The sequence below is a fragment of the Phyllosticta citriasiana genome, assembly GCF_038021145.1.
Source record: "Phyllosticta citriasiana strain CBS 120426 chromosome Unknown IWZ02scaffold_16, whole genome shotgun sequence".
Classification (NCBI taxonomy): Eukaryota; Fungi; Ascomycota; class Dothideomycetes; order Botryosphaeriales; family Phyllostictaceae; genus Phyllosticta; species Phyllosticta citriasiana.
In genome coordinates this window covers 723,400-737,191 of record NW_027117293.1, presented here as the reverse complement: position 1 = coordinate 737,191, position 13,792 = coordinate 723,400, and the positions used below count along the sequence as shown (strand labels likewise).

At 54.6% G+C, this 13,792-nt stretch overlaps 2 protein-coding genes across 2 annotated transcripts; both read right to left on the bottom strand.

The window, feature by feature from the left end:
• Nucleotides 1-2,367: 2,367 nt before the first annotated feature.
• Nucleotides 2,368-4,674, bottom strand: IWZ02DRAFT_99605 (uncharacterized protein). Its single transcript, XM_066771510.1, has one exon. It carries the CDS (start codon nt 4,473-4,475, stop codon nt 2,544-2,546), a length of 1,932 nt encoding a protein of 643 aa, XP_066618826.1. The 5' UTR covers nt 4,476-4,674; the 3' UTR covers nt 2,368-2,543.
• Nucleotides 4,675-11,159: 6,485 nt separating this feature from the next.
• IWZ02DRAFT_99482 (high osmolarity signaling protein sho1) lies at nt 11,160-12,927 on the bottom strand. Its single transcript, XM_066771509.1, has 4 exons — nt 12,534-12,927; nt 12,303-12,458; nt 12,129-12,251; nt 11,160-12,082 (listed from the first exon to the last, which is right to left on the bottom strand). The coding sequence occupies exons 1-4, from the start codon at nt 12,672-12,674 to the stop codon at nt 11,573-11,575; spliced, it is 930 nt and encodes a 309-aa protein (XP_066618825.1). The 5' UTR covers nt 12,675-12,927; the 3' UTR covers nt 11,160-11,572.
• Between the last annotated feature and the right edge of the window lie 865 nt (nt 12,928-13,792).

Sequence of the window (13,792 nt, the reverse complement as noted above, 5' to 3'; positions counted from 1 at the left end):
GATGCACACCTGATGAGCATAGAGCCAGCACATTTCAGATGCTTTAACTCATTTAGGGGTCTTGTGGCGTCAGCGTGTTGCATATGCCTTATTACGTCACAGGAAGATTTAGTAGAATCTGAGTATTCAAAGCCTCCTTTCATTGCTTCTTTTGTCATAATCTGAGGAGGAGTGCGCTAAATGAGCGCAAGAACGCAAGCCTGGCATCAATTCACTAGAGAGGTTAGGTGCGTGGGTTCTCTTTAGATCTACCCTAATGCCAGGCGAGTCCTAGGAAAGGATATTGCGTTTGCGTCATGATATCAAACACCATTCACGTTTCATAAGGCCACCCACCACCATGAGAAAAAGCATCCTACATCCTGTATTCTCTACCCTCCTCTACCCTTTTCTCTCCTGCTTAAATCCTAAACCCACAGTAAAGTAGCCATGTCCGTCCTAAGTTTCACTCATAGCCACATCACCGCACAGTGTGACTAAGCATTGTTCGTCGCTGCTCAGTAGAGCCGCTGAGAAACCAAGCTACTTCACAGCTTATGCAGAAAGTGGAATTTATACAGTTAAAGTCAGCGTGGTTAGGAGCACAACTTACAGCGCAGGGGTCAGTCACGCGAGAGACTGCTCCTTGCACGTGACGAGAGTCATCACCAGAGTAATCACTAGGTTAGGAGGCTTCGTGCGCGTGATTATCTGGTTGGTCGGTCTGTGGGTTTAATGGCTAGGTTTTGGGTATAAAAGCCGACATCCTCGGCGCTCTGGACATGCGCATTCAATTCAAGGACAAGAGCAAATCTGTCGAAAGCGATCAGCGCCAGGCAGAACGATCACTTGGGGAGTCTGGCTGGAAGAGCCATGCTCTTTCGTACTTGGGTCTCTGCTGCTTGTTCGCTCCTCTGACTCTGTCGACACGAAAAAAAATAAAAAATTAAAAACCATTATATTGTCGTTGCTGCCACTCCAAGGACAGCATCATCACACAAACATAACGATGCTGTACACCATGTTCCCCAGAAATGGCCTCGGAAATCTACAGCGTCAAGCCAAAACACCCACGACTCAGGCAGTCAGTCGGGTTCAATGAAGTGAGCGGACCAACCAACACGCAAGCAGTTATGATCCTCGAGGGAATGAGTTTCCCCCGTTCCAACTCTTGGAGCAGGCTCATCGCTTGTCAAAAAGAAAGCCTCACCAGCCAGCTCCACACATTTCTATAACCCCTTCCCTCCCCCTGCCCCGTCCTGACTCCTCCCAGTCAAGTGAGCCCTGAGCCCCAAGACCCACGGTGACAGCCGCGTCGAATCACGAGTATACCACAACTATCATGACTCACATGCGTCGTCGCATGTGCTAGCTAGCTACCCAGCATCTGACTGAGTGTGGGTCAACGCAGCTGATAAGTAGGGGAAGGGGTATAAAAGCAGCCTTTGCTTCCACTCTCTGTTTCCTCCAAGCCGAGCGGTACCGCTGCGGTTCAGTGCGGAGTTTTCAACCTGGTCTGCCTCTGCTCTGGCTCCGTCACACACACAAAGTTGTTTACTGGTTTGGCGGCCGCGTGCCCGCGCCTCGAGAGTGAGCGGGCGAGCGGGAGAGATGAGAGCGTCGACGCATGTTGTGTCGAGTCGTCTTGGGTTTTGCTGAGATGCAGCGTTGGCGCGTCGTGTTGAATGTCTTTATTTGGGGGAGGTTGAGACGAGTCGTCGAAGGCGGATGGCTGGCTGGCTGGTCACTCATTCCGCGCAAAGGTTCCGAATATGTTCAATGCGCAGGATTGATAAATGTGGCATTAGAAAAAGCGACACGCGACCCAACGCAGCGCTAGCTAGATGCAATCGGATAGAGATGAATCGTACAAGATGCGCACCTACTACGAGAGAGAGAGGGGGGGAGAGAGAGAGAGGGAGAAAGAGAGAGGAGGGGGTCAAGAGATGATGATGAAGAACAAGAAGAAGAAGAAAAATAAGAGCAGCTTTTTCTCGAAAGTTCGTTCGTAACAAGTCGTCAGCGTCGTCAAGTCGTTCGTCGTCGCCGTCAAAGATACCAGCAATGATCCAGTCCAGTCCAGTCTGTTCCAAACCACGTCCCACACCATCCTGATCCGATCCAGCCCAGTCCATACGATCCGCTCCTCCAGCCCGTTCGCCCGATTGGTGCTCCCAAAGGAATAGATGTTGGCTGGTTGGAGTAAAAGACATTAAGAGAAAAAAGGAAAAAAGTCCGTAGACCAGCGCAGACCACCAATTTTAGCCATCACAAACTTTTGGCCCGCTTGCGAATCGAGTGATTACTGGACCGACCCAAGACAGGAGGGAACACAGGATGATTTACTGTGACGCTTTTTGGCAAAACCAGCTCCTCCAGGAGAAGAGGGAGGAAAGAAGAAGGGAAGGAAAATCATCCGCACGCAACGAAGAAATCAAACGACAACCCGCTCATATCAAGTATACAAGGTATCAGATGGCCAAGGGAATCACGCTGCTGGAAAGAAAATGGGATCCGAAAAAACGACTAGTCTCAAAGGTTCAGGTCCAGCAACTCAACGAGACTTACCAGCCCCTCCACTGGTCTGACTGTCTCCATTGGTTGTCTTGCTGGACCCATTGCTCGGCCTGTCTCGGCCGGCGGTCGCGCTCGGTGCGAGTGCTGGCCTTGGTGCGACGAGTGTCGCTCTCGCCGCGGGAGCGACTGCTGCTTGTGTTTTCCGTGGTGTGGCTGCTGTCTTTGATGTAGTACTTTTCCTTGTCACGGGCGTCGGCAATGATGACTTCGCCGTTGCCAAACCGGATCGCTTTGCCGGCTACGTCGCCTTGAATTTCGACGGTGTCATCATTGTCATGGACCTTGATGATGAGGTTGTTGGTTTTGCGACTCAGAGCCGTTCCCGCAGAGTCACTGACTCGGCTTTTCCCATCGTCCATCCCATGGCGGGAGGAGACATGTGTTTTGGTCCTTGGAGACGCAGTGCTTTGCGCGCGTCGGTGGCTACCCGTACGAAGCCTGTCGATGGGATTCTCTGAAGAGCTCATCCCGTTCGTACCGCGCACATACTCTTCGAGTCTGCGCTCCTTGTCGTCTATTTGGGACTTCCTTCTTTCATCGGCCCTATCGCGACGAACGTTGCCATGCTCTGGTTGAGATGGCACAGCCGTGTTGTAGACCGTGTTGCGCCTGGTCAAATCGCGACGCTTGTCTCTGGATTGCGCGGGCTCCATGGCTACATGCGCTCGACCGCCCGAATTCCTAGAGTCGGGACTGGTCGCAGATCTCCCTCGACTGGTGTTGCCCAAAGTGAGCGCAGCAAACTGACGAGGGATGCGGGGGTCGTCATATTCATCATAGTAATCGGTGTCATCATATCGGCCTTCATCTTGCCATTCTCGGTACATGCTGGGCATCATGTGTGGAGTGGTCCTCACTTGTTTGGGCGCACTTGGCCGTCTTTGTCGAGGGATTGGAGGTGGAGGCATTTCTTGACGATTCTGGTCATATCGATCAAGAGAATCGTAAGCCTCCTCCTCATCGTCATATTCATCTTGAAATGGAGATGGTATGACAGATTGAGGCTGACCGTAGCGGGGATTGTAACGTGGTTGTGCCCTGGCAGCCTGCTGATTACCTTGGTGAAGGACTGGGCCCCTGTTGTTGAAACGTGGGTCACCATGTGGCGTGAGTGGAGATGGCAAACCCATAGCTCCATGACAGTGAGGAAAATGAGGACCGACTGGGGATCCCATCCAGTACGAGGGGGAGTTGAGCATCGCCGGAGGTGGTCCAGGGTAGGGATACCTTGGTTGGTTGACATTCATGTAGTCCGATGAAGAGGATCCCGCGTGGTAGCTGACTGGCCTATTGCCGCTTGGATAGAGGCGAGGCCGAGAGCCTCCTGATTCGGCACCCTGGTCGGCGGGCGCCCGCCCTCGGCTGGAAGAGGTATGATACTGGGATCCATGGCCCGAAGGGCGCGCAAAGTCCACCTTGGTATCCACCGACAGTCTGTGTCTGCGACGCCTGTCCGAGTCGGGTTCATCTTGGGAAGCCACAGGCAAGCTGTCTCGACGCGACTTTCTCGTCTTGGACTCAGCTCTCGCTGGCCTCTCTTCCCGCTTGGACCCTTGCCTAATGACGGGCTTTGTGGGCTTCTTGGAGTCCTTGGGGGTCCTTTTCTTTTCCATGGGCTCCTCGGCAGGGGTCTCAGCAGGGGGTGGGGTGTCAGGGGCCTCGGATTTGACAGCGGGGTCCTGTGCATTGTCCTTGGAGCTTTTTGCGGAATCAGCACTGCGCTTGGAGGTGGCAGTACGGCTCGAATACCCTGAATCGCTGGTGTGGTCGGCCAGCTTGTGCTTGCTCAGGTCGGTGGAGCGTTTGACGGCGACATTGCATGTGGATTTGGCGTACCCGTTCTTTTTTTCGTCGGAGGAGTCATCGTTGGCATCCTCGACGGTCGGGTTGAGGTTGCGACGATTGGGCGAGGGCGACATGGTGGGGATGCGGAGGTGGAGGCGGAGAGGTGGGTCGGGTGTCGTCAATCACAGGCGCATAGACAAGTTTGCGGTGCAAGCTCGAGAATGGCAAGCAGCGGTGCTAGGCAAGGATGGATGGCTGGAGGTTAAGAGGCCAGAATGGAGGGCGGCAGCATGTTGGAGCTTGAGGAGGACGACGGGGAAGAAGAGGTCGAGGATGGAGGTCGGGGGGCGGACCGCATAAAATGACGGGCTGAGGCCGGGATTGGGCTGGTTGGGCAGATGGGTTGCAGCCCAGTGCTCGAGATGGCGCTGGAGAGTCTGCCAATTGGCTGTTTGGATACACGAGGCGTAGGATTGTGCTCGCCGCTGCCTGGAGGTTGAATGGATATGGGGAGGGTTGCGTCGAGAGGGAGATGGTCGAGAGAAATAGAACGGGCGGAGGCCCTGGCCTGCCCTGCCTTGGCCTGCGGTTGCCGGGGGGGGCCTATCCCGACCAACACCACTGCACGAACACCACGATGCTCTCAAGATACGCTGTACCTCCAACACATCCTCGCCCTTCAGAGTCGTCGCCTCGCCCGTCCGGGTACGCCTTCGCGTCGGCCGCTGCACATGTGAGTAATGGCTTTGCCAGGCAGCTTGCAACGTGCATATCAGAGTCATCCATCACGCCTCCTCCACCCAACCTAAGGTGGGTATTCCTCTGCCGCTTGTCACCGCCCGCTCCCCTATTTCGAGCCACTTGCATGTCCACTCGGGACTCGATTGCCACACGCTGAGCTCGAGAGATCTACGTTCTCGCATCCCGCTCTACGTCAACCTCCAATTGTCCATTCTTACCGACGTTAGTGCCTGGCTTTACCTCGTCTTCCACTTGGGTTGAGCTATGCACCAATCGCAACCCTCCTCACCAGAGCCGCAACCCGTTGTGCCGCCCTCAGTCCATGCCATGCGCAGACCCTGCCTGTAAACAACCACTACGTATGCAAAAGGGAAAAAAAAAAAAAAAAAGGTTTCGGTCAGGACAGACTAGTCGTGGTCCCGATCTTGTCTCAACCCCAGGCCATTCCACGCTCCGGAAACGTATACGCATCTACAAGGTCTCTGCATGAGCTCTGGGCTACGTGGATTGCCGTACGACCATCGGGAGTGTCCACGGTAACCACCTTGCAGGATCCACAACAGACAACTTGAAGAATCTGTATGGTCCGTATTTCTCACGCTGGTCGGCCTCCTTTGTTTCGAGATTGTACCCTTTTGTGTATACACACGAACCTGTAGGTGCCTGACTGCGTGTTTGTTTTCATCACGTGATCCTTATAAAACCGCTCTATGCAGTCAGAAAGAGATTCCACTTTTCCCTATTGCCCCGTTAGTCTTTCATTCCATCATAGGTCACTTGTGCCTGTCGCCATCTTGATCTTGCAGGCGGCTCAACTCACACGACACAAACGCTTGTCTGCAACAAGCGAGCACCAGCATGTCAACATGGCAGTTTGATCCGACTGGAAGGAGCTTATCACATTGCCTGTGCAACGGGAACGAATGGGAGAATGTATCCAGATACTGTCTGCAGCTGCCTGGGCTCATGCGGGACACGATACCCCGCGCAGAGCGGCCGTCCGTTGGATGGCCCGACACGAACAAGACCAACCGGGCAAGAGACTGGCGACAGCTGAACGACGGACGAGCAGGCTTTGGCTCAATCTCACAAGGGCCTCGACCATAGATGCCTCTCCAGGATGACTGCCAAGGCGGAACTCGCCCAACAAAGATCTCTTGTGGGCCATGGACGCTCCCGCTCAAACGACGAGTTGCAGATGCATGGGCTCGAGTGGACCCATTGACCTGCTTGTGGACAACCGGATGAATTGGACCCAGCCAAACTTGATCAAAAATGGTGGCAAACATCCTGCACGGCATCGACATCCAGCTGACCGTCTCAAACGACATTGGCCAGGCAATCAGCCGCATCTGCGGCGGATGAGCACCAGCGGAACGATTGTCCTTCGTCAGTCGAGCCCAACTCGTAAGTGTCAACACTCGTCGACGACTTGCGATTTTGCCCGGTCCATCGCGGGTTCCCCTATTTCCTCACCGGTGGGAGGGCGAAGACACTGACGGCGTGGACCTATATGACAGGCCAGTTCTTGCTGCCAACGGGTCCGGCCCAGAATATCGCACCATCCAGCCCTTTCGGCCACCCCCCACATCATGCCTCACACAGCCTCGGGCACTCTCGCCGCACTCACTTCTGGGCACACCCACAACGTATGATCTGCACGAACCGCACCTGCCGACAGACGACGCATGGGACGACGCATCACGCCCGCATAGACGGGCTACACCAATATCTGACTTGTTGTCTGACGATAGCCGAACCCGGGTTGATTTGCGCGCCTGTCTAGCCGGCTGCTTGTGTCCGTCTGAAAGTGGTGGATCAAGCAGACAATCCAACTGTGGCCACTATTTGCCGCCACAATAGCACAGCTCAGGCTCGATTGGATTGCCATCAGATCACGACACTTGCCCAACAAGCTCCACATTTTGCCGCCTCTATCTCAATTCATCCATCCCAATCGGTGATCAAACAGCTCCCAGTCCCCACTATCGCCTCTCAATTAGCCTTCCTTGGATGCGACACCAGGTAAGATCGCCTGGTCCCTCGATTGTACCTCATCACATCCGCTTCGCCTCGTCTCGCCTCGTTGGCCGCGAGCACGCCAGACTGGAATGCCGAGACACAGAACAGGTGACAGCTCAGCAATCACGCGCAACGCTGCACATCATCACATCCTGTGTCCCCGTCCAGTCCACCTCCCTCTTCCCCAGCCCAATCTTTCAAACTTTGCCCTCTCGCTTGGGCAGCCAGCCGGCGATGTGGCCGGCCGCCCATTGCTTCTCCTGCCGCCGCTACCGCTATTGCCTAACTGACGCCGTGCCGCCTTGATTTGCTTGCGAGTCGTCGCTTGCGTGCGGCTATGTATAGGTACCTTTACTGCCCGGTCGGATTGGATTTGACCAAACCAGATCCGGATTGCTGCTTCTGGCGCTGATCTGGCTGCCGACCGCTGCTCCTACTGCCGTCATACTGCGTTCCGTCTGCTGGCTGCCCGCCTCGCCTAGTCGCCTTGTTCCGCATGCGGTGCCATTGACGGTTGGCGGTTGGCGGTTGGCGCGAGTGTGCGGCGCGGAGAGAGGCACTTCTCGCGGCGTAGGGGGCAGACACGTAGGTCAGATACTGGTGATCCATAGTGGCGTGGAAGGGAATTAGAGCTGATGTGATGGAATGTGACAGAGGGAAAGAGGGGTCAGGTATTCGCCTAAGAGTATCGCGAAGGGAGTTCCAAGATCAGACACCATACTTCTTCGCCGAACAAGATTTCTGAAAAGGGCTGGTGAGATGGGCTTTGGGGTCTCAATGACACTGCCATCCCCTTGATACCAAGTCCCTAAAACATTCTCATAGCAATCTATTGCTGAAGCTTACATCACGAGAGGAATTCTGCGTCCATCAGCAACATCACCTCCGCGCTCAACGCACACAAATCTCATCTACAAACGAGAAGAAGTGCAGAGCAACCCCCACCCCCTCCTTTTCCCTCTCCCTTCCAGAGCTCCTCTTCCACACAAAGAATTCCTCAATAGGGGCAACTTACGCGCCAATCCATCTCTTCACCAGCGCTTAAATAACATCTACCGGAACGGTCGAGAGGACCCAAAGATCCCTTCGATCTAAAGATAGAGAGGAGTCTCGCCCAATTCAATTATCCGACGGTCAATCAAGCACTTTCTTTTCTCTTTTTCTCTCCCTCTCTCTCTTTCTTTTCGCCCCTTCTATCCCCGTCCATCTTTGCGACTACCTCGCGACGTACTGGGTGTGATGGGTCGCCGTTGCATCTTATGGAATTTTGAGGTAAGGTGTTTGGTTGGGAGAGGGAGAGAAGGTCTGACGTGCCGCTGCTGGTCGTGTCGGCTTGCTTGGTTACTTGCTTGCTTCTGGCTTTTTGATCAAGGGGTTTGGACTTGGAGGCAAGCGGTAGCCGAGGATATGGGAGGAATGATTGGTGGGTGTGCTGTGGTAGCGTCAGGCGCTTTCTTAGCGGTAGGGTGGAGGTTTTCATCGAGGTATAGTGGTGATGGCGATGGTGGTGTTGGTGGAAAAAAGAAAGGGATTATGGTGAGTGACCGAGGTGGGTCCGGGGCTTGAAGTTGACGACTGCTTTGAACTGTGGCTACTATGTCTGTTGTTGAATTATCTCAGAGGTTGTGACTCTTCTTAGTTATGTTTAGTTAAGGGGAAAGTAGTCGTATGCCGCGTTTCTGTTATGCTGTACAGGAATCACAAGCCAAAGCTCCACCTCGCATGTGGTCTTCCTCCAGAAGTAGAAAGCTTTCTTTCCGTTTCTTCCTTCGACTGCAGAAGCAGAAATCAACGCAGCTCTAGCCGCAGGCTCAACCAGAAACCAGAAACCAGAAACCAAACTTGTGTGCGTTCCGAGCAACAGAAACCACGCACTTGATGCTCTCCTAGCAGCGTTGCTTATATGTTGTTTTGCGCGGTCATACGTTCTGCTCTCACCACGTTGCTTTAACTCCATCACTATGAACTTACCATCTTCTGATCACGGAGGACATCACCTTATTCGTGTAGTAGTGATTGCAATGGGACAGTAGCCATTACTCCGCCAACGCAAGGGAAGCTTCATCTCTCAGGCGGTCCCCGTCGTGACTAATCTCTCATAAGGTCATCCTGTGCGAGCGCCCAACGCTAAGCCTATCTCAGCAATGGCTTTGTCACAAGTATCCAACGTTGATCCTACATCAGCGGACACATATTCACATGCCTCCACCAGTAAATCACCTGCCACCTAAACCCCATGCCACACGCATACCGCGCAAGGGGCAGGTATAAAAACCTCACCGCACTTCCCCCGCCGCACTTCTTTCCTCAGCACTCTTGAGCGCCGGGTGTGAGTCCTAGTGATCCATTGCACTCGACCACATACTCGAGCCTTTCGGTGGGACCTCGACTGCTTTTATCTCTTTGCGCCGTCTATTCTCTCAGTTGCTGCTCATGTGGCCGAGTTTACCTACTGCTGCTTGCTCTTTCTTAAAGTGCAAGGATACCATTTTGGGTGATGGTGAAGGGGAGCAAGAAGATGTGTTAAGGGCGGGATGGTGTGGAGGAGATGATGATGTAGGCACTCACAACAACATGCATACACTGCGTACAGATGCGGGAAAGATGGGGAGATGGAGGGAGAGCACAGGCTGGAGGGAGGTATTGGGGAGAGGCGCAAGGTAGTCCCGCAGTATCACTGAATGCGTTGTTTCTGTAGCCTACTAGGCAGCCAGATTTGGAAAGGGGGCGAGCAAGCGAGCGCAGCGTAGTGTAGTGTAGTGCGGTTAAATGCTGGCATTTCCATCTTTCTATCTACCTTGTAGCTTGATCTGCGGCAGCGCCGGCGAGCACATCACCTGTGTACCCTAGCCACACTCCGCTTTGCTTCGCCTGCCGATCTGTCTAGATGCGAGGGAATGAACGAGAGAGAAAAGACCAGTAGAGTGCTTTATGGTCGGTTCATGGGTTGGTAGGACAAGTCAAATATCTTGAATAGGTGCGTTCATGCATCAAACGCAAAGGACAAACCATGGGCACGAAAGGACAAGACCGAACAAGGCACTGACTATCTAGAATGATTCATTTGTTGATTCATTGATACCTAGCTACCAAACGGCGGACAACAGGCAGCAGCAGGAGAGGTGGTGATGGTGGTGGTGGTGCTGGTGGCGGCGACATTGGTGATGATTTAGAGCGGAACACGGGTTTCCGCGCAGCCGTGGCAGATGTATGGGTGTATTGGAGGGCGAGACGAAGGAAGGGGAGGAAGAGCGAGACGGAGCGGAACGGAGAGCGGCCGTGTGTGTGCTCGCGCGACAGACAAAGGCACGAGGTACGTGTACGAAGAAGCAGGCAGACAAGTTGAATATCGACAGACACGACGACAACGACAACGACCTGTTCATACGTACGGTATACAGCGGCGACGGCAGCGCAGGCACCAACTGAATCCACAACCCCTAACCCGCGTGTCTCTCTATGTGTGAGTAGCAGCAACAGCACGTGCGAAACCCTCGAGCGCCTCCGGAAGGACCCCAGCGGCGATCTGGATCTGAGGGAGTCTGCCGGGTCTGGAACGGCAGGACCCTTGTCCGCCACACCACATGCGAACCACACCACTACTACACCAATCCAAGTCTCAGCGTGCATGCATGCCGTCATAGCCCAAGGAGCTGAGACGCTTTCGGTCACGAAGAGAAGAGAGAAAAGGAACGCCGTCAAGATGCGCTTAAGGGAAGGGGGTTACAAGATAACCAAGCATTGAGCAGAGCAGTAGCAGGAGCGAAACGGCATTTTATGACCAACACAGAGATTTCAAATAGTCAAAAGCTCCCTCTTAAACAACATCCTGCAGTAGGGCAAAAGCCACAATTGACCGAGTCCGTAACACACAAGTTGGGGAACGCACTAGAGAAATTAAGGAAAGCGCAAAAGGGGACAAAACGGTGGAAAAAACGGTGGAGGAAAAAAAAAAAAAGTACAGCGGATGACGCCAGTTCCTCGGTCGAGAATTTGGCGCCGTTTGCCTCAGAATCGCTCGAAATCCGACGGTGGTTTCGCGCTCGCTGACTGCCGAGGCAGTGCGCTCACGCTTCTAAAACGTGAGCATCTTTACGGTCGTCGAAAGCTAATCCATGCCGATCGTCGTTCGTAGCCGGAATCCTGTCGTGAAGAGAAGCGAAGGGAAGCAATTAAATCAAGTTTTTGCCAAAGCCCAAGCCGGTGGGGAGAGGGAAATTTTGAACGGGTATCAAGTGGCGAAAAGAACCTGGGTCATCAACAATGGAGAGCTGAAAGCGACGTCCGCCTCGCTTGATCAAACAAGCCGACTGTCGCTGGATGGGCAGTGTAGCGTGCAGCAGCTTTCCAGAGTGCGATGCCATGGTAACCAGAAGTGCAAAGCCAGGATGTTCGAGGTAGCAGCCAAACCAACCCCGCGTCCGTGCAGAATCGAAGAAAATGGTCGTCAACATCAAGGTCGGTGCATCTATAGCAGGATGAGGTAGTTGCTGGGTGCAATTCCAGTCTCGCCGTTGGCCTTTCTGGCTTGCCACCAACGTCCGCTGACATCGGAAATCTCGAGGATTTCGTGCTTGGAGAAGCTAATTTCATTGGCATCGTCGGGATTTGCCTCGTAACTGTAAATGGCCTTGGCTCTGTAAGGATATTCCGTGGGCGCATTGACGTCGGATTCTGGCTGGCCCGCGCCGGCGCCGTTGCCAAAACGCGGCAGCGTGGAGCTGCGCTGATCGACGCCCGCAGGTCCTCCGGGATAGCCGGACACGGGGGAGGAAGTCTCGAATCCATTCAATTGCGCCGAGGTGTACATTTGCGGCTGCTGGTTGGTGACAGACGTCTGCGGACGCGCGCTGTAGTTGTTGGACATGGGTCGCGAGCTGCGCGTCATCGAATGCCTGTCCTTGTGGAGCGCAAAGGAATCAACAAAGGCACGGTGCGACGCAGACGGTTGAGAACCGTAGTAAAAGATCCAGATGATCTGCGCGTGTTAGTTCGTCCTTGGCCATGCGCGCAACTGTACGTACAGCAATCATTGACAAAAGAATGTAGCCGGCGGCAGCAGCCTCCTTGGCAGGGTCACCCTCGTAGATTGTGTTGTTGACGGCGGAGCTGGTGAAGACAAGGCCGGCAGCCAGGTAGCTTGCGATCTGCGACTTGTTAGGGGGAGGAGAAGGAGTTGCATTCCACAGTGGACATACCGCGACATGGTAGGTATCCTCGACTTGGGCTCCAACAGTGACGGTGATGCCGACAATGCAGCAGAACATGTAAACAAGGGCCCACCAGGTGTAGTTTGGGAAGTTGCCGTGGAGGCTACCAACAATGGACGAGATGAAGGCGATGATCCAGGCGAGCTGGCGGAGCAGTCAGTAACAACAACAACAACGACGACGACGACGACAGAGTCGCGCAATGTCTCGAACACGTACCACGCTGATGGAAATGGTGGACAGGGCAAAGGGATCGCCGAGGATGTTGCCAAAGCTGAAGCGGGCTCGGCCGCCGTAGGGGGCGCCGTTGTTCATCTTGTTCAGACTGGGAGAGGCGGGGGATCCGTAGGGAGAGGGCATGAAGAGCGGCGTTGGTGGTTTTGTGGGTGGCTTTGTTGTCAGAGGGTCAAGGGCTGGGCTCGTGGTGGTCGACTACAGGCGGGCGGTACCGTGGACGCGGACAATGCGCTGGCTGGCAAAGGGAGCGAGCGAGTGGATGTATCGAGCGAATGAGGGTGGTTAGGCGCCGGGCCTGCTGGAGAAGCGAAGGGCAAGGAACGGGCGAGGCTTCTGGCTAGTGTGTAGCGGAAGCTGGTAGCGTGCGAGGGCGGTAGAGAGCGACGGCAAGGAGATGGAAGGAAGATGTGGAAGAGTTGCGGAGGCTGGGGAGGGGCGGAGAATTTGATGGTTGACAGTCGTCGGGAATGGAGGACCTGGCAGAACGCGCGCGGACAGGATCGTCGAGAGATGAAGTTCGGCTGCTGTGTCGTCGCGGAGCAAAGCGGTGCTGTGCGGTGCGGTGCGTGAGTGAGCGTGAGCGTGTGCGTGTGCGTGTGCGTGTGCGTGGGTCAGAGGTCGAGGTCCCAACTACCTTGGGGGCGGAGGTGCTAAGGGCCAGGGCCAGGGCCAGGACCAGGGCCAGGCAGTGCAAATTAACCAGCAGAGGAACCCAAAAGCGGTGGATAATGTCCAGTTCCGTCCGTCGCCTTTAGACTTTGGCATGCAAAAAGGTACGTACGGTACTTTGGCATCACTTATGAAGTCTGTTTTACTCTCCACCTCCTGTCGACTGCTAATGTGTCTCGTCTGTTCCGACCCAGCGTCGGCCCTCGACCCGTCTACCCGCCTGTCGCTCATCAGGCAATCAATCAAACCAACACAGCCCACCGTCGCTGAGTCCAGTCTCGAGAGCCGCATCTTCTCGTCACCTCTCCCTCGGCACGTCACGTCGCTTGTCTCAGTCCTCTAAGGTACTGTATCCACACAGCCAGCATTCCACCAAGCCCCCCCCCCCCAATCGGCCGAACACGAGCCATGACAGCAATCATGCTGCGCTAGCGCGCGTTTGCTTACAGGTACAAGACCTACCGATTCCGTGGATCCTCCATTTGAGTTGCCGCCTGCAGCTGCTGGCTTCAACGCCATCCTTTTCGCTGCTGGCCTTGTGCACGTCTGCCATGGCTAATAAAACTGCTGTC